The following is a 19650-nucleotide window of genomic DNA, read 5'->3' as shown; positions in this document are numbered from 1 at the left end:
CATCATCACCCTTTAAGAACCTAGTCACCATTTTAATATCTTTTTGACCTTTAGTATAATTTGAGAATCTTTAATGTTAGCTTTAAAATTATCTCTCAGCTGTGTTTTCTGAGGTTATTTGAATTTCCTAATCTCTACTTTCAACGTTATGTGCGACCCTAACGGTGTTTGTACAACTCTTTATTACATGTAATGATATACAGTTAATTAAGAATTGTTTCACGTTATTAAGGGTCTGTATGTGTGGAAAATGTTGGCTTATATTTACTTTCAAAGCTTATATAACTAACTCTCCTTCTTTCTGTCTTCATCTTAGGTTTTAAGCGATAATGGACAGATGCACGCAAATATCTTTTCACAAAGCTGCTTGTAGTGCCATCTACGCTTCGACTTTTTCAACATTCTTAGAGTTTAATGTTTACTGATTAAAAGTTTCACCGTCCTTTGCATTTTTAAATGCCACGATCAGATGAGAAAAACAAAAACGAAATATTTACCTCAACTCTGAACAATAACGAAATGTTCAAGTAGCTAAATAATACCAATAATCTACTATATATATTTAATTTCATTTCTCGGAATGGTTTATAATCATCGATTCATGTATTTTTATTTTAGTGAACTGTGTGCTTCGTATTTACAGCAAAACATGTTACAATATTTTTATGTTCTCGTTTTGTAAACGGATCAGATGAAGAGTTGGTAAACTGTACATCGATATTATTTCGTGTTTCTGTTTACAATCACAAAATACCAACGGACGTTTTTCAAACTAATTTAGTGCATTCTCTAAATAATAACAGTGATGAGGCATAAGTAAGATAAATTCTACGAACCATTCACATTTGTAAATAAAACTAAAATCGACTAATATATATATTGTATATATATATATATATATATGCATATATTAATGATTATAATGTGCTGGTTTGCTCAGGGCAATACTTCTGCATGTCATTTTAAGTAGTATATATATATATATAATATACATATATTAGTGTGTGTGTATATACATACTAATATATGTGTGTGTGTTTATATATTTTAACATTCTTAAATTTGTACTCAGCTGCAGGTCAAGGAAACAGCTATATAAAATACGATATAATGAACTCTTTGTGACTATGCAGTGTGTAAGTTAAAATATTATACAATACACGAAATTTACTTTTGATTTCGATTTAACGACTTAATGGTAAACAGCTATATAAATTTTTTAATTTCGAATTATAGATATCAGAAACTGTTATTTACTCTTTCAACATGACTGTTACAAAAGATCTAACGATTTTCGTACAAAAAAGTTTGAATTTTCAGTGGATAATATCATTTTAGTTTAATTCTGTGCTCATAAAATTATGAATTGCGCACTGAAAATTCGAAGCTGTTCACATTTGTTACTTGGTGTATGTAAAACACCATTAGTGAAATGAGGCGTTTTATTAATGCCATCAATTACGTAATATTAGGGCTGTACCGGTCGTTGATGGCGCTTTTCGAGGGATGTAAATTCTTCGCCCCTACTTAAAAAAAAATCTATCCTTCTCTACAAGGATACAAATTCACTTACCCTATGGGTCGACACTCTTTATTGGCGCATCACTCACACTATCCTAGTGGTAAGGCTTTGCATAATATCCATTAAGCTTTCATTAAATGAATTATCTATGTTTTTATAATAACGATATAAACAGTTTTGTTGATAGGGAAAGTGATTATTACTTTGTTCGGCGGAAACAATGAGTCTATTTAAACACGGTTTATGATTACTTATAGATTTCTGCCAGATTTTTATCATGATATCAAATTATCAAAGGTGATGCAGTTCTAGTACTGAACTACCGATATGAAATATTAATAGCGTGACAGTAAAGCATATGGTTCATAAGTTAAGACACACAAATCAAAGCCTACGAGTCACATTCGGCAAAAGAAAGAAAAGTGGTTTTCTTTTTCAGTACTCGCGCAAGCAAAACAGATTTATATTACTGAGTTGAAAAACTATAATTCTAGTGCTGTGCATAACTCACTTAAAAACGAAAAGTTTAGATGTGAATGTGATTTTTAAAAATTAAATTCATGTTGACAAACATTTCTGATTTTCTGTCACATATTGATAATAAAAAACATTATTTTTAAGGAAAGTACAACACAAATAAATATGTTGATAAAAGACATTAAGATCCCACTGATTATGAGATACATGTATTTTTGTTTATTATACAATGAATATACATCCTTAAAGCGAAAAATAATCACTTATATTCACATGTTATTATTGTTTTATATTTATTAAATATTAAAAAAAAACATTAGTTTACTAAAATGATATATCTCGTGAACATACGAGAGAAAATTTTATTTGAGTGTATGGCGATCTAAAGTTAATTGAATCACGATACGAGGACATCACCGCAGAACTTCATTTTGTAAATTGATTCTGTGGCAGTAATGAGTACCGTAGAACGCTAGAAACTGAAGCTAGGCATTGAAACACCAGGGGACACTGATACGTGGGACGATGTCTGTTTAGTTGCAGTAGATCGATCTGAAGAGGAAGACTTAGTTCATGCAGGAAAAGCCTACTTTGAAGGCAGGGGAAGGTATAGAAAAAGTGTAGGGATATACCTGCTGAAAATATATAAAGGCTTTGTATCAAAACTTGTCAGAAGCTAGAACCTCACGTTTTTTGCTACCTTTTCAAAGGACGCGTGTTTACATCTTTCAGCGTTAAGAATTTTATTAGTTTTGAGCATTTTGCGCCAGTATGACGTTACTAAAGTTTAGGCTTATCTCCGTCCCTAGATCTTTAGTAAGTTCTGAGAAAATGAATTTCTTTCTTCCTCCATCTGTCTATGTTTGTATATCCATAAATGCTACAGCTGAACGTCGAAACTGAGTAAGAACGAAGTATTATTTTGTTTTCCTATCACAACTTCTCGTGATTCCATGTTTAAAATCACTTTATGGTAAGTTGTTTCCTTATTTCATTATAAAAGCAATATACCATGAATTATTACAACTCTAAGAGTATTGACTTCTTAATGATATTGGTATTTAGATATGATCGAAATTAAAAACAAAATTCATTTGATGTACAATTGTTTATATTTTATTGATGTATTTTTTTTTTATTGTTTGTTGAACAAAAAGCAACACAAAGATCGAAACCGGATGTTTAGCGTTATAAAGTTTCAGACTTATCCCTGAGACAATGGGGACGCTTATATTAATTGAAACATTTAAGTAATTTGAAGCTCAAAGTATGAGATTAAGATCTTAAATCATGAAAAGGTAACATATATTTTAAACTCTATTCATGAGTTTTATTATTAACAGTTTATAACTTATAAGATTACCCAATATTATTATATGTTTTTACCGTTTTTTGTATAACTTGTTTTATTCAATTCGAATGTTATTGTGGGATATTCTCTCCTATGTACTAACAATATCCTCCCTTATTTATTGATTTCTATATTTATAATGAAAAGAAAAGGTAGGAATATAAAGTTGGATTTTGTTTTCACTCTAGTTTGATTACATCGTCATTTATATTCTAATATATAATTTGAACTAATGTTAATATACCTGAAGGTTTAATTTCTAAACATTTCCTGCAAGGTTGGTTGAAACATTATTATCAAAATAAACACAGAGTACAGTACTTTTTTTCAGTGTTAATGTTCATTTCTGTCTTAGTTAGAAACGATACGAGTAATTACTGTTGTACTTTCTTGTATAATAATTTTTTCTGAATAATACATCCTGTAAGTACAAATTTTAAATGTATTAACATTCATTATAAAATATAATAATGTTAATGGGTTTGGTTTGTTTTGAATTTCGCACAAAATTGCACGAGAGCTATCTGCGCTACTCAAACTTAATTTAGCAGTGTAAGACAAGATGGAAGGCAGCTGGTCATCACCACCCACCGCCAACTCTTGGACTAATCTTTTACTAACGAATAGTGGGATTGATTGTCACATTGTAACGCCCCCACGGCTGAAAAGGCGAGCATATTTTGTGTGACGGGGATTCGAACTCTCAACCCTCAGATTACGAGTCGAGCGACTTAACTACCTGGCCAGGCCGGGCACGTGATAACTGTATAATAAATAAACTGGGTATAAGCATAACATTTTAATATCATATACACTGCTGACCAAAATCTTAAGGCCAATGAACATAAAAAATATGCATTTTGCGTTGTTAGACTCAACCACTTATTTGAGTAGAGCTTCGAAAGATGAAATTAAGAAAAAGAAAAAATAAATAAAAAACTTTTTAGCATTTTATAAAGCAAATGTGAACACTATGAAATTAGCTTAAATACTAGTTGGACAAAAGTTTAAAACCATACTGAAACGAAGCGTTAATCGGTAAACACGTAACGAAATTTAATCATTTGTGTTCAAGCATTAGCGTTGTCAACATCTCCCACTGACATCTCCTGTATTACATTGGGTAAAAACATGGCAAAGGCTAAAAAAGTTGACAGAATTTGAACGTGGCAGAATTATTGAGCTGCAAAAGCAAGGTCTATTTCAACGTGCCATCGCTGGTGAGATTAGGCGTAGTAAATAAAACTGCTGTTGAAATTTTCTTAAAAGACCCTGAGAGATACGGAACGAAAATTTCAAGTGTCGGCCCAAGAAAATTTCGCTTGCGTTGAGCAGGAGGATTCGACGGGTTGCCCGACAAAACACCAGCCGATCATCGAACTAGATTAAAGCCCTTACTGACGCAGAATGCAGCTCAAGAACAATAAGATGGCATCTACGAGAGAAAGGCTTTAAAAATCGTAAACGTCTTCAAAGGCCACGCCTCCTTCCACAGCACGAAACAGCTCGGTTAAACTTTGCTGAGAAGCACCAAACATGGGACGTAGAAAAATGGATAAAGGTTTTGTTCTCTGATGAGAAAAAAATTAACCTGGATGGTCCAGACGGCTTCCAACGTTACTGACACGATAAGGATATCCCATCGGAGACATTTTCTACACAACACAGTGGAGGAGGTTCCATCATAATCTGGGGTGCTTTCTCCTTCCATGGAACAATGGAGCTTCCGGTTACACAGGGGCGTCAAACAGCAGCTGACTACATTGGCATGTTGAGAGAACATCCTTATTGACTGAAGGCTCTCGATTTTATGGAAATGACTGGATATTTCAGCAGGACAACGCTGCAATCCATAATGCCTACAGGACAAAGGACTTTTTTATGGCAAATAACGCGATTCTTTTGAACCATCCAACGTATTCGCCCGAACTGAATCCCACTGAAAATGTTTGGGGGTGGATGGTAAGAAAGTCTATAGAAATGGACGTCAATTTCAAACAGTGCATGATATTCATGAAGCCATCTTCACCACTTGGAATAACATTCCAGCCAGCCTTCTGCAAACGCTTATATCGACCATGCCAAAGCGAATGTTTGCAATGACCGCCGTGGAACTCACTACTGAGAACCCGTGTTGGGAATTCCCTACCCTGTTTAAGGTTTCCTTTTGGTATGGTCTTAAACTTTTGACCAGCTAGTATTTAGGATAATTTCATAGTGATCACATTTTCCTATTAAATGCTAAAAAAGTTTTTATTCTTATTTTCCCTTTTCTTATTTTCATCTTTCGAAGCTCTTCTCAAATAAGTGGTTGAGTCTAACAACGCAAAATGTATATTTTATCTTTATATTCATTGGCCTTAAGATTTTGGCCAGCAGTGTATATGTTCCTTTGTAATCCAGCTTTGCCGAGTACAAAAGTCGGAGTAGGAGCGTTCTTCACATGTACGCTATACATATCAATTAATCCATTCCGATGCCATAACTATTGAATATCAAATAAACGACCCGGTATGGCCTGGTGGGTTAAAGTGTGCGATTCGTAATCTGTGGGTCGCGGGTTCACAACCCCGTCGCACTAAACATACTCGCCTTTTTAGCCGTGGGGGCATTATAATGTGTCGGTCAATCCCACTATTCGTTGGCAAAAGAGTAGCCCAAGAGTTGGCGGTGGGTGGTGATGACTAGCTGCCTTCCCTCTAGTCTTACACTGCAAAATTAGGGACGGCTAGCGAAATTCAAAAAACAAAAACAAAACCAATATCAAAGAAACTTGTCATTTTAACTCACTAATCCAATATAAAACCAAATTCATATTAAATTTTCCCATGTCTTTAAAAATGTAACTATTTCATGGAATAACCCTTATATCTTTTTTTTGCAGTAGCTACAGTAAATATTTGAGTTTGAACAAAACTCACACCACACACACACAAATTTTACGAATAAAATATTGTAAGTAGAATTTTCAGCACATGTCATTATTTTCAATAATAACCAAAATATACAATAATAAAATATTCAGCTACAAATAAAGATATTACTACTGATTATGTTCTCTACACTTCTGATGTACACTATTTATTCGCTAATTTTCCTTCCTTTAAAACACATAAGAATATTTGCTTATAATAATTTGAGATGTAACTTGAATTTAGGGATATATTTGGTGGTGTAATAATTTCTAAATACCTTTTTTTGCTTTAGGAGAATGGCTTGTATATTGTTTGATTTGCTGTTTAGCTTTTGGAATATTTTATGGAGGCGATTACTTGAATCTTTGTTATTGCACTCATAAATCTACTCGCATAGTCGTTATTGTTTGTTCGTGGATTTTTTAGATTAATTGAATGAGCAGGAAAATTTGTTGTGTATACAAAGATGAGAATAAAGATAATATTACATCTGATTCACAATGTTTAACTTCCCGTTTATTCTAGGGTTAGAATAAGCACATAACGTGAATTAGAAACGTATTTCAATAATTAAATTATTTTAGGTTATTTCGAAGTTCTTGATGTATAATATAGTTTTCCATAGAAGCAAAATTTAATACACGAAATGTACCGAATTTAGACAGTATAAATCTTGACCACATCTCTGCTGCAAAATGGAATGCTTTGAACAAGAAATGACGCAATTACTTTGTCACCTGCCGCGTTCTAGACTCGACTGATACTCTTCCACACTTCTGATTCACCACTCTTGTTTTATTACAATTTTCTGGAACAACGAATTCGACTGAAAGTTCTCACAGAGATTTTGCTCACCTTTAGCCAGTTTGTGTTTATTTTTTGTATTTTCAAGAGAAGATAAGAGCAGTACAGTTTCCTTAAAATAACGTGCAGAACGATTAAGGTAAGACATGTAAAGTCTATTACAGGAGCTTCAAAAAAAGTTATTTATGTATTGAAATATCACTTTTTTAGTAGAAGTCGTTCACCAGATCTGTCGGGTTTTCACCAAGGGCAGAGCTGAGTATGTAATATGTCGCTCAAAACGTTAGTCAAACTGTATATTCATTTAATTTAAAATAATCTGCTTGTTATATTAGTTATTTCTGCATTTTTCTTCAAATATAAAAATAATAGAAGAAAACAGATGAGATTTAAGGGATATGTTTCTCTTGCCGCAGAGCCATTATCCTAAACCATTGAATTACCGGTCGACTACAATAGACTTCTTAAGTAAAGTTTATAAACTATTCGTGAACTAAATTACTTATAAGTGCATGATTTTCTTAATTACATGGTCTCTAATAACATATAACTCTGGAATAAACGTAATCAAAAATACTTTTGGTTAGACATTATAATAAATAATTATTTATACAAGCTTTATTCAATTGGTAAATTATTAATTTTTTTTGTTCTTATTTTTAAACTGACAACGACCAAATGTTAACAAAACGATAAATTATTTTTAGGATATTCTTTATGTAATCACAAACCAGTGACTAATAACGTACACTTCATTTTATGTGTTAGTAGTTTACACATGTAACCGAAGTACATTTGCTATTTGTAAAACAAAACAAAATAAAATCGACCATGTAAACCAAATAAATCGTACTTAATTTTGTTCAGCGTTTTGCTAACGCGATTTTATGGGGGCTTAGAAAAAACTGATTTTTAAGATAAAATACCTCAGCTCGTACATCTAAATGTTCTTTCTCATAACGTTAAAAGTATCGTGATTAGATGAACGTTAGAAATATTTTTATTGCAATGTAATTGCTTTACTATCACCATAACATTCAAATAATAATGTAATAGTTTTTATAGTTTTCTTCAATATAGCTCTTCAGCAATGGTAAAGTTTAAATGTACTGCTCAGTGATAAATGATGCATACGTATATTGAGCAATAAACAGTATTTCAAACTAGTGCTGCTCTCAAATTAACTCATACACGTTATTATATATGAGCTTTAATTTTGATGCCACTTATTTCTGCAAAATTTGAAAGCTGTCAAAATAATTCAAATTCCATAGTCAAATGTTTATTTTGTAAGATAGCAAACAAGGTAAGTGAAATTGGTAGAAAATCAAATTCCTTTCTTATGGAGGTATACCGTGCATTTTCTGCATTCTTACATTTTTCCAAAATTTTAGTTTATTAGCAGTATATGCAGTTTTCATATTACATACAGTCAAGAAAGACGTTATTACTTTCGCTCTAGCTATCAGCTGTTTGCGTCGTTCTCTTGAAATAACACCAAGTCTTACCATGTGAAAGACAATAGTAAAGTTGCATTTGTTTTATGAAAGTAGACAGCAAGTTTCTGCGTGGTAGCGCAAATGATATCTCAAAGTTACAAATTTCCTTGTTTTCTAATTGGAATGACAAGTTGCCTGTGACAGTACAATGCTGTAGTTTCTTTGTTAAATTCGTGCAAAGCTACGCGAGGGCTATATCCGCTAGCCGTCCCTATTTAGTGGTGTAAGACTAGAGGGAAGACAGCTAGACATCACCACCAACCGCCAACTATTGAACTACTCTTTTCCAAAGAATAGTCTAATTATAACGCCCCCACGGATGAAAGGGCGAGAATATTTCGTGTGACGGAGATTCAAACCCAGGAACATCAGATTGCGAGTCGAACGCTCTAACCACCTGGCAATGTCGGACCCTAATGCTATAGATTTTAAGTATATAACACGATACTTTCTCAGACTGCAAAGTATTTATATACAGAACATATAGACCTTATACAAGGATATATTGCCACAAAAATTCAAAAGCTAACATCCACATCTTCCAGTACAGGCGATCTTTCTTTATGGTGAACACCCTTCCCCCCACACTGATGTTTTGTTATTAAACAAAAATTATTTTCTCAGTTTAAAATTGTCCTCAGTTTATTTTCCTTGTAGAAACCCAGGTAGTTCCTCAGAAATAGTATATTACTTGTTAATGTTTACTAGTCGAATTTCTCGTTATATATTACGTTATTCATTCTTAGATCAGTGTGGATACAGCTAAAACACACATTCACTCCAAGACACTGAATGGTTACTGGCTAACTCTAGATCTTACATTAGAAAAGTGTTCTTGATATTCTGACTTTTAGATAAAAGATGGAACATTTTGTAGACATGTATATGAGACATTGCAACATCGTTAACCTTTATTCATATAATTTATAAATGTTAAGTATTGTCAAATTCCAATTTTCAACCTTAATTATTTAGTGAAGCAGAAGTTTCTGAGATTGTTGCATAATGATGTACAGCATAAAAATCGAATATTATGCAAAAAAAGTAATGATTTTATCTATTTTACCAAACACTGGTTTAAGGACGTATTGAAGTTCTTACCTATAATATGATAATAGTAACTATTTACTAGTTGTAATTTAACACTTAATATTTAAAATAAATAAAATTGTTTTAAAATCTCTGTTTCTATTGCGTTAAGTAATATTATATTGAATCACAATAATGTTATTTTTTTGTTCTTTACAGACTGTTACTTAGTTATGGCCTCACAATGCGCTCAACGATTTAGAAAAACTTCTTTCTCCACGTATCTGATTGCTATATCAATCCTCACCTGCTGGAACCTTGTTGGTTTTCTTATCCTTCAAAACCACTACAGTGGAGAACAAAGATGGACGTTCAGTTTTTTTACTGAATACACCCAGGCCTCGCAATTTACTTCTCCAGCTCATCAGCTAGGACTTTTAAAAAACCAAACTGAAAGATGTCCATTGATTATCACGAAACAAGACTTAGAAACTTCTCAGTATAGTACGTTCATTTTTAACGTAAGCAAGGGAAAGCTTGATAACTCGAAAAGATATACAATTCACGACTTTGTGGTAAATAGAACAGACTGCAGTCATTCATCATACAGTGATAGTATCTGCCTTGCAACACAGGGATCAGTTGACCGTCTATATTGGTTAGTTGATGTAGCAAATGCTTGGGAAGGTGATATTTCTGTGGCAGTTTTTGTGCCAGATGTTGAGTTTTTCATAGCCAAAGTTTATATATCTTTCTTAAGACATTGTTTTGTGAATGTAAAATGCCATATTAGCTTCCACATTGTCTATCCAACACATATGCCACCACAGATTATATCAGAAATACCAACTTTGAATAAATTGACTTGTAAAGCTTACAAACAAGTACTAGAAGGTTTGTTAAAAGAGCGTCCTGAGAAATTTGTAAAGTGGAGAAACAAGCTTCTCTATCCTCAAAATCACATGCGCAATGTTGCCCGTGATGGTTGTCATACAGACTATCATCTACTTACTGACATTGACATCTTGCCAGTACCAAGATTAGCTGGCGATCTGCAAAAGTTCTTGGAGGAACAAAATAGAACTTCTTCGAATAAGATAGCTTATGTACTTCCCACTTATGAAGTATCAGCCACTGTCTCATTACCAACCAATAAACAAGCCATTTTGCAGTTGGTTGTTAAAGGTCAAGCTCGGCCTTTTCATCAAGTCGTTTTTGTTCACAATCAATACGCAACGAATCATTCATTGTGGGAAAAACTTCCAGAATCGAAGGTATTAAGAGCTGCTTATCCTGTTACAAAGTATGAGTTCTTCTATGAACCGTTTTATGTTTCTAAGATGGACATACCAAGACACGACGAGCGATTTATAGGATATGGGTTCACAAGGAACACACAAGTAAGTTTGAAGATTTTATGTGAAAGGTGCTCTTGACATTTGGTTAGTGATTCTTGGAAGACCTCAATATCGTGTACGAAGAAAATGTAAATGAACTCTTATTTAAAATGAAGTAAATGTCTGTAATATAAATTTTGCTCCCAAAGAACATGAGTGTATAAAAAACTTAAACATGAACAAACCACCATCTGAAACTTCAATATTTATTGGCTGTAATCTCTTTCTATTTGACATTCTCGAACTTATGACGTCAACATATTTTTACTTTTGACTGCAGTTTTTAACGGCTCATTAAACGTATTTAGCATAAAAACAAACTAATATATCTCGTGTTGCTATCAGTATACAATTGTATATGAAATTGCTAAAAATTTTGCTCATGTAAAGACACGACTTTTTTCTCAATTACGCAAACAAGATCTCAAAACGATGTGAAACGTGAAACACGTCGTACCGTTCTCAGTGGAGTTTAAATATTTAATATTTAATTGATTACATATTTAGATTGTGAATTAGAGGTATTTATAAGACAAGATAACGCTACAGAACTTATCCAGACCTCTTTTTACACATTAAGTCAAATATTGGGTTATTTGATAGATGTCGATTAAAATGAACATGTGAAATTCATGATGCATAAAAACTTTTTTTTAAAACTATCGTAGCTTATTGTTTGAAAAAAAAGTATCTTTTAACAGGCGAATCGAGTACGTAAAATGTATAACAGTTATCTTGATCATGGCATTAAAACTATACGATAACTGTTTTAGGCATAATGTTCTAATGTTAATCTTATAAACCTAAACAAATTTATTCATTAACCCTACAAAATTACCACTCACAGCTATTATTGAAACTTTAGTCAATAATTCTTTTTATATCACATACATTAGATATTTAATATTATGTTATTACGTTGGACCATAAATCTAACGTCAGGCATGACCAGGTGGGTGTTCGACTCTAATCTGAAGATCCTCGCCCATTTTAGCCGTGGGGCGTTATGATGTCACACTCAATCCCACTTTTCGTTCGTAAAAGAGTAGCCAAAGAGTTGGCGGTGGGTGGTGATGACTAGTTGCCCTCCCTCTAGTCCTTTTACTGCTAAATTAGGGACGACTAACGCAGATATTACTGGTATTTTCGCGAAATTCCAAAACAACCTCTTAATCTTAAAATTATTCTTTGCTACACTTGGAAAATATAGTCTTGATTTTCATAAACTAAAGCAATGAATAAACAAATATTGAAGACTGAACACGGTAATTAGTGTACTATAATTTTACAGTATATTTCATTGAAAAGTAATTTAAAAACTTTTATTAAATTATTATGATTAATAGTTTTGATTATTTAAATATCACGACTGAATCATCCCAATTGGATATTCTTGAGAGTGTATTTACGCCAATTAAAATATATGATACAATATAGAAAAACCTTATTCTTGTACGCTAGAGTATTAATAAATTAAACTTTAATGTCCGACGTGTCTTTCTTCTAGGTATTTGAAATGATAATGGCAGGATACCAGTTTCAAGTGTTGGACCCAGTTTTTGCCGTTCATTGTGGACTCCAGACACGACGTGGCAGAAGTGTATGGAGAGAGAGACAAAATGTTATTAACCGTAAATTATTCCTCAAATTCAAAAAAGATATTCTTAGGAAATATTCTAAACAGCCATAAATCAATATTTTGTTACAAATCTACTTTTTAGTATAAAATTATTTACAGAAGAACTAAACTCATTATTCTAGTGATAATGAAATTAATATGTAGTTTGATTTAGAATAGAAACATTGAACTGACGTCCTTTCGCCGTAAACTTCAATTTAAGTTGCAATTTCAAAAATAACACCAAGATGGTGATACAGCCTTATTATACAAATTAATAATAAAACACAAATGATCAAAATATTTTCGTTTCATTTAGATGAATCTTTGGTTTAGATCGCCAAAGAACGAAAAAATGTATAATACCTTTCAGGACCAAAATGTCCTCTTATTATAAAAACAACTATAGTAACTGCGTCCAATGAAGTCATACGAATTTATTCTGATTATTTTCACTAAGTTAATAATCATTAGGGTTATTTTGATGTAGAGCGAAACTAATATCACGCAATTAATTAGAATGTATTCTTCCTGTTCATTATACGCAGCGTATATACCCTCCTAATAACTCCTAATGAACATTAAACATTTTTAATAATCTGTGTAACAAGAAGTTAGAGAGCACTGAACCAAAAGCAAGATAACGTTTTCGTTTTGTTACTGAATTTTAATGACATTCTTATACCTAATAACAAAATACACAAGGAAATTATAGCGCTCTAGAAACCAAATATTTAGCTAATACGTTTAGATTGTGACTATACGGATTTGTTTCAGCCAATTATAATCTAGATAAATATATTTCATCTACATTGACCGTGTAGAAACTATTAAGTAATTTGATTACCCTTCACCTAAGTTGCTTTTGAGTAAAACAATTGTTATTAAGGGAAATTATGACCACTTCTTACACACAACATTTGTCAACGATCAAACAATTCATTTCTTTAATGCTCATTTAAGTTTGCTTTTCATCTGAGACTTATCCCAATGTCTTTGTTTCGTTTTTATCAATTCAGATATACGTCAACACGTGTTAATATTGATTTATTTTTAGCAATATTTCTGTCTTTAAACCGAGATTTTATCTTAATAAATTGGAAAGATGTATGTGAATATGATTATCAAATCCAGTTTTATTGCTATATGCACTACAATTTGTTCTGTTGTTAAAATCACCCGTTTGTTATCGAAATTAAGGGCGATAAAACTGCTTGCTGTCAGTTCAAATAATTTAATCTTGGTTTGAGAGTTGTTAAATTGTATTTGATATTTTCACTGGAATTTCTATCTACTATTGATCTTTCACAGTTACTTGCATTTTACGCTCGTGACATAGCAAATAGTTCATATCCAAACATATAAGTTGGAAAAGAAAGTAAAACAAAAACTAGACAGCTTGAATATTTACATTATATGAATTTCAATATTCACGAAGTATCCTGATTGCTGATTGGTTGATAATCTCTCTCATGAACCACCTGCATTGTTTTATCTGTTATCATGAAGCTGAGAGGTAATTTTAATATATAAAAGTTTTGTTGTGATTCGTTGAAATAAATATACGTGAAAATAATTTGTCAAAACATTTTAGAAAAACAAGTACTCCAAGAGATAGAAATAGGAAACTGCATGAATAAATGTCTCTAAACACAAATATAATATGCATGGTTGTCGCAAAGAACTGATGGATCGAGCTTCACCCACATACTTTATCTTTACGTGTTCATGTAAATACACTGGCGCTTGCGTGCACACACTCCGAAGTAAGGTGTGATTTAGTAAACTATATTTCTATAAGGTCAGTAACTCGTTGTGTAGTTTGGTAATTATTGTCATTTGATAGATGATACCAAATAAATTAATATTTTGTTTCTGTATTAAAATCTTTATCCAAGTAAAATATGAAATAAATAAACTATAATTCATCATTGTTGTGAGTACTTCTTGGATTTCAGATAATTTTGTTGATGTCCGTATGTATTACGTGATCAATTACTTTTTTTGTAATTTTGACAACATTGGAGACGATTAGATTTCAAACTAAAAATATAATTATCTAAAAATGTTTAGTTGCTTTACATCGTATGTTATTATAAGTTCAACAGAGAGGAAAATATTGCTTCGTTCATCAATGATATTCAATTTTGAAAACGTGGACAGTGATGTTTCTCAGATACAGTTGATGTACCTGTTGAACGCATGGAAAAGATATAGAAGCTTATTTAAGGGTATATACCAAGTTTGGTTACACGCAGTTGATCCAGTGATTCGACCATTATAAGCGGACACAACTCACGCGGTAGAGACATATGGTCTTCCCGAGGAGGCCCCACATGGCCAGATGGTTAGGGCACTCGACTTACAATCTGAGGGTCACGAGTTCAAAGCCCTGTCACATGAAACGTGTTCGCCTTCTCAGCCGTGAGGGCGTTATAATGTGATGGCTAATGCTACTATTTGTTGGTAAAAGAGTGGCTCAAGATTTGGTGGTGAATGGTGATGACTAGCTGCCTTCTCTCCAGTCGTACGCTGCTAAAGTAAGGACGGTTAACGCATATAGCCCTCGTGTAACTTTCTGCGAAATGTAAAAAAACAAACAATTTTCCTGAGATGACAGAGGAGTCCGATCCAAACACAGATCTCTACGTCACTTTCGAGGGACCCTTAGGGCACATCCCAAGATCAGTGACATTTATTTTAGGAATTCGCAACTTATAAGCAGACACACACACATACAAACTTATGCCAAATAATGATTTAGATTTTGCAATACACTAGGAAGTGCACGATCATTATAAGCACGCAATCTTAGAAAAATTCATTAAAATATGTTTAGCACTTTCTATAAGACTCACACACGAATACGCTTGCATAACAAAAACAAACTAATTCACTAGTCATATATACTTTTAAGAGTAGCCTTCATTAGGTTGATATTGTTAGTTTTTATGCTTACTGTGGAAGGTTATAAATAATCGTTTTTAAAGGAGACGTTATACGTTTTTGATTCTTTTTATTTGATCACTAAGATTTTGAAGTCGTTTAAAATAGAATAGGAAATTTTTTTGTTTAATATATATTATTATAGCCTTAGAATTATAGTTGTTTGTTTGTAGGTAAGCAAAACGTTGCGCAAGGGGCTATCTGTATTTTGTCCACTATGCATCGAAATCCGTTTCGTAACGTTGGAATTATAGTATCTACAGTGTTTTGACTACAGTGGGAAATTAGTATTTTTCTTTTGAACATCATATCATAGGAAATGTAATGTAATTTATCCGTGATATTTTACCTAACATATATATATATATAGTGTAACATGCCATAGACGTATCTCTCTTTCCTAAATAAAATATCAGATACCTTAATTATTATGACAGGGTTCTGCCGTGTGTATAAGTGTGTGGTCTGCACGAACCTCATTTACTTTATAACAATTTATTTTTATGGTTTTAATAATATACCTATGCATGGTTGTGGGTTCGAATCCCCGTCGCACCAAACATGCTCGCCCTTTCAGCCGTGGGGGCGTTATAATGTGACCGTCAATCCTACTATTCGTTAGTAAAAGAGTAGTCCAAGAATTGGCGGTTGGTGGTGATGACTAGCTGCTTTCCTTCTGGGCTTACACTGCTAAATTAGGGACGGCTAGCGCAGACAGCCCTCGTGCAGCTTTGCGAGAATTTCAAAAACAAACACTCATACATGTTTGTTATAATATGTGTGACAAATCAGAATATCAAATTCAGTTTACAACTGATATCGTTTAACAGTCATTTAACTGCGATTATTAACCGTAAAATTACAAACGCAATCTATATCCCATCGATTTTCTAATCACGTTTTTTTTCTAAACTAGTTATGCACCAAATTGCATGTTAACTCATGACTGTGTTAGTTATAAAGTTCTTAATAACATGCGAGTCACATAAAAACAACCATCAATATAATAATTAATCCCACTAGTTACTGCTATACATAGATTACAATCTGTATTTTATGTAGAAATTTAATCAATACGTTTTATCAGTCATAACATCAAGAGTAATACCATATGTTTAATCAGTCATAACATCAAGAGTAATACCAAACGAGTGTATATAATTATTCAGCATTACATAATGTGTATAATCCGCATCTCGTGAACGAAATAAACATAAGTTGATAACTTTTGGATTAATAGATACAGTATGGTTGAAACAAAGTAACTAATTAAAAATTATCATTTTTCCAGGCGATGAAAATTTCAAAGTCATGCGATTAATATTTTCGAATTGATATTGTAGTTGTCAGTAGGATTTAGTTTTATTTAAAGTTTTAGTATTTTCAGAAAAAAGTGACCCACAGATATGTCTTGAAAAACCTTGTTGCACCATGGTGGGACAGTGGTAAATCTTCGGATGTACAATTATAAAATCACCGGTTCGATTTCCCTCGAGGGACGTAGTAAATAACTCTGTGTGACTTTGTTATAATAAAAATACACGCAAACTCTTTTCTCTCTGTTATTAGAAGTCCCGTAGTGGCACAACGGTATGGCTGTGGACTCGCACTACTAGAAACCGGGTTTTAATACTCGTGGTGGCAAAGCACAGATAGCCCATTGTGTAGTTTGTACTTAATTTCAAACAATCAAGTAGCAAGTACCGTAAAACGAAAGTGTGTTCTATTATTTTTATAGCTGTATTATCAGTTCGAGAATTTGCTTCATTTTATATACCTTGGCTTTTCCATAAAAGCTGGTGTTCTGCATTAGGAAGAAAATCGAAGTTATTGATTAATACGTCAAAGAGATAAAGGTATCTTCAATTTCCTTATACATTGCTTATCGAATACAACTCTCATTGATTAATTTTTTTGCATATTTAAAACAGTTAATGTTTCTTTGTTTTTCCCCTCACACATTTACTACAGGAAATATTTCACAGAAACTCGTTATTCTGTTCAAATAACAATTCATGAAATATGATTTAAATAATTTGCGCTGCAATGTTATTGCATATTTGTTTATTTATGTAGTTTAAAATTTTCGATTTGCAAAAAGTTTTGGACAGACGTTTTATCTTAGCATCTTTACAGTGACACGGATATAACTTAATGCGTTTCTATAAGAGCAAGTGGACCTTCCAATGGCTCACCGAAATGTCTGAGGGTTTATAACGCTAAAAGCTTCATTACTTGAGGTGGGCAAAATACAGATAACCCTCTGTGTAATTTTGTGGTTTACATCAAACAAACGAGAAACGGCAAGTCGTTAATAATTGTGGTTTCTTCTGTGTGGTATTTTCTATTTATTTACTTCTAAAATGAAGTGTTAAAATCATAAGTGATATTATCTCGAAATGAAAAAAAAATCACATTAAGCAAAATAACTAAACGTTTCGCATTGCACAAATTCCCAGAAACTCTAACTGTACAAGAATACAGAGTTTTATGAGAAAAATCCTGTTGTCAAAACTGTTAGTCAATTAAGTATTCTCTAGAAAACAAAAAACATGCCATAAAGCCAAAATAAACAAATAGATTTCAGAAATATTTTTATTTTATGTAAAATAAGTTATATTTTATTTATGTAACAAAATTCTGTTTGAAGTATTAAACGAGAGTACACGAGCAATTAATTTAATCTAAGTACAAAAGACAAGGGTTTTAATATTTTCAAGCACAGGTAACTTGCAATCTAAAATCTAGCTATACATTCCAAGTTCTCTCTGATTACTTCATCGTTTCAGTGGTTTTGACAATCAAAAACACTTGTTATTGTTCTTTTATCAGTGTTAGTTGCACTGGAGAAAAACCCACAATAGCTAGATTCAGTTACAGACACTATATCAACTACACTATTTTCCATCTGCCTTACTCTCGGTAATGCTCAAAATAAACTAGTAAGAGACAAGGAGCAGAGGATAAAAATGTAGATAGAATTACAATCATGAAAACTAAAAGAGTTGGTTGAAAATCAAAGCTAATATAAATATTATAGTTATGCAATGAAGATTTCAAGGTTTTCATGTTAGTACAAAGTACACTGAGGCTTTGCCATAAATTATTGCCATACATATTTCTCTTTTACAAGAAAAAATTCTGAAACTTGCAAGTTTTACTAGTAACAAAGAAAAGGTTGCGTGATTGACTTGTTTATGGAAGAATAATATGACCGCATATTCCACTCAATATATCAATGAAGATTGTTGCTATCCATGTCTTCATTGAGTATACCATCACTCTATGTATTTTGTCTACTTGTCACTGGGAGATAATTTTAATCATATGGACTTTGATGATGATGTCAAGCAGTTTTAAACTCCTTTGGTTATCGTAGGAAATTTGAATAAACATGGTCCACCTTAATGAGAGAGTTTTATAGATGGGACGTAGATCTGTGGAACTTTTTTTATCATGATATATATCTATTAAACACGGAGATCATGCCAATCTACATGCTTCATGCTAGGCTTGTATTACCATTTATCTGTTATACTGTTCATTTTCCTCCCCTTGCATTTCTTGGAAGGAAGATGATGACTTCCGTGTCAAAGATCACTTTGTCATCATTTGGATATAGATTGGCGAAATAGTTAATGTTATCTTTTTGTAACTATTTCAGGGGATTGATTCTACTTTAATTACTTACCCTTTATTAATGACTCTTTGGAAATACTGTCAGATTACATGCTGCTGAAATTTACTTAAACTAAGGGCTCAGTGCGCTTCCCATATTAACTTTATCTGTAATGGATCATTGACTGTAAGGAATCAAGATGAACTTAACAAAGAACGTGGATTACTTTCTACAACATACCTTTCAGCCGTGGGGCGTTATAATGTGACGATCAATCCCACTATTCGTTAGTAAAAGAGTAGTTCAAAAGTTGGCAGTGGGTGGTGATAACTAGCTGCCTTCTCTCTAGTCTTACACTGCTAAATTAGGAACGGCTAGCGCAGAGAGCCCTCATGCAACAAACAAACTTTCTAGAAATTCTCTAACTTTACCACCTCATACTCTTTTAGAAAGATAGAGTCAGAGCCCAGCAA

General features: G+C 32.7%; 1 protein-coding gene across 1 annotated transcript; it reads left to right on the top strand.

The window, feature by feature from the left end:
* Positions 1-2525: 2525 nt before the first annotated feature.
* LOC143239109 (beta-1,4-glucuronyltransferase 1) lies at positions 2526-14523 on the top strand. Its single transcript, XM_076479940.1, has 3 exons — positions 2526-2972; positions 9817-10997; positions 12502-14523. The coding sequence occupies exons 2-3, from the start codon at positions 9831-9833 to the stop codon at positions 12682-12684; spliced, it is 1350 nt and encodes a 449-aa protein (XP_076336055.1). The 5' UTR covers positions 2526-2972; positions 9817-9830; the 3' UTR covers positions 12685-14523.
* The last annotated feature ends 5127 nt before the right edge of the window (positions 14524-19650 follow it).

Source organism: Tachypleus tridentatus, chromosome 13 (assembly GCF_004210375.1).
Source record: "Tachypleus tridentatus isolate NWPU-2018 chromosome 13, ASM421037v1, whole genome shotgun sequence".
NCBI classification, from domain to species: Eukaryota; Metazoa; Arthropoda; class Merostomata; order Xiphosura; family Limulidae; genus Tachypleus; species Tachypleus tridentatus.
Note: the sequence above shows the minus strand (reverse complement) of the source record. Positions and strands in the feature narration are given on the sequence as shown.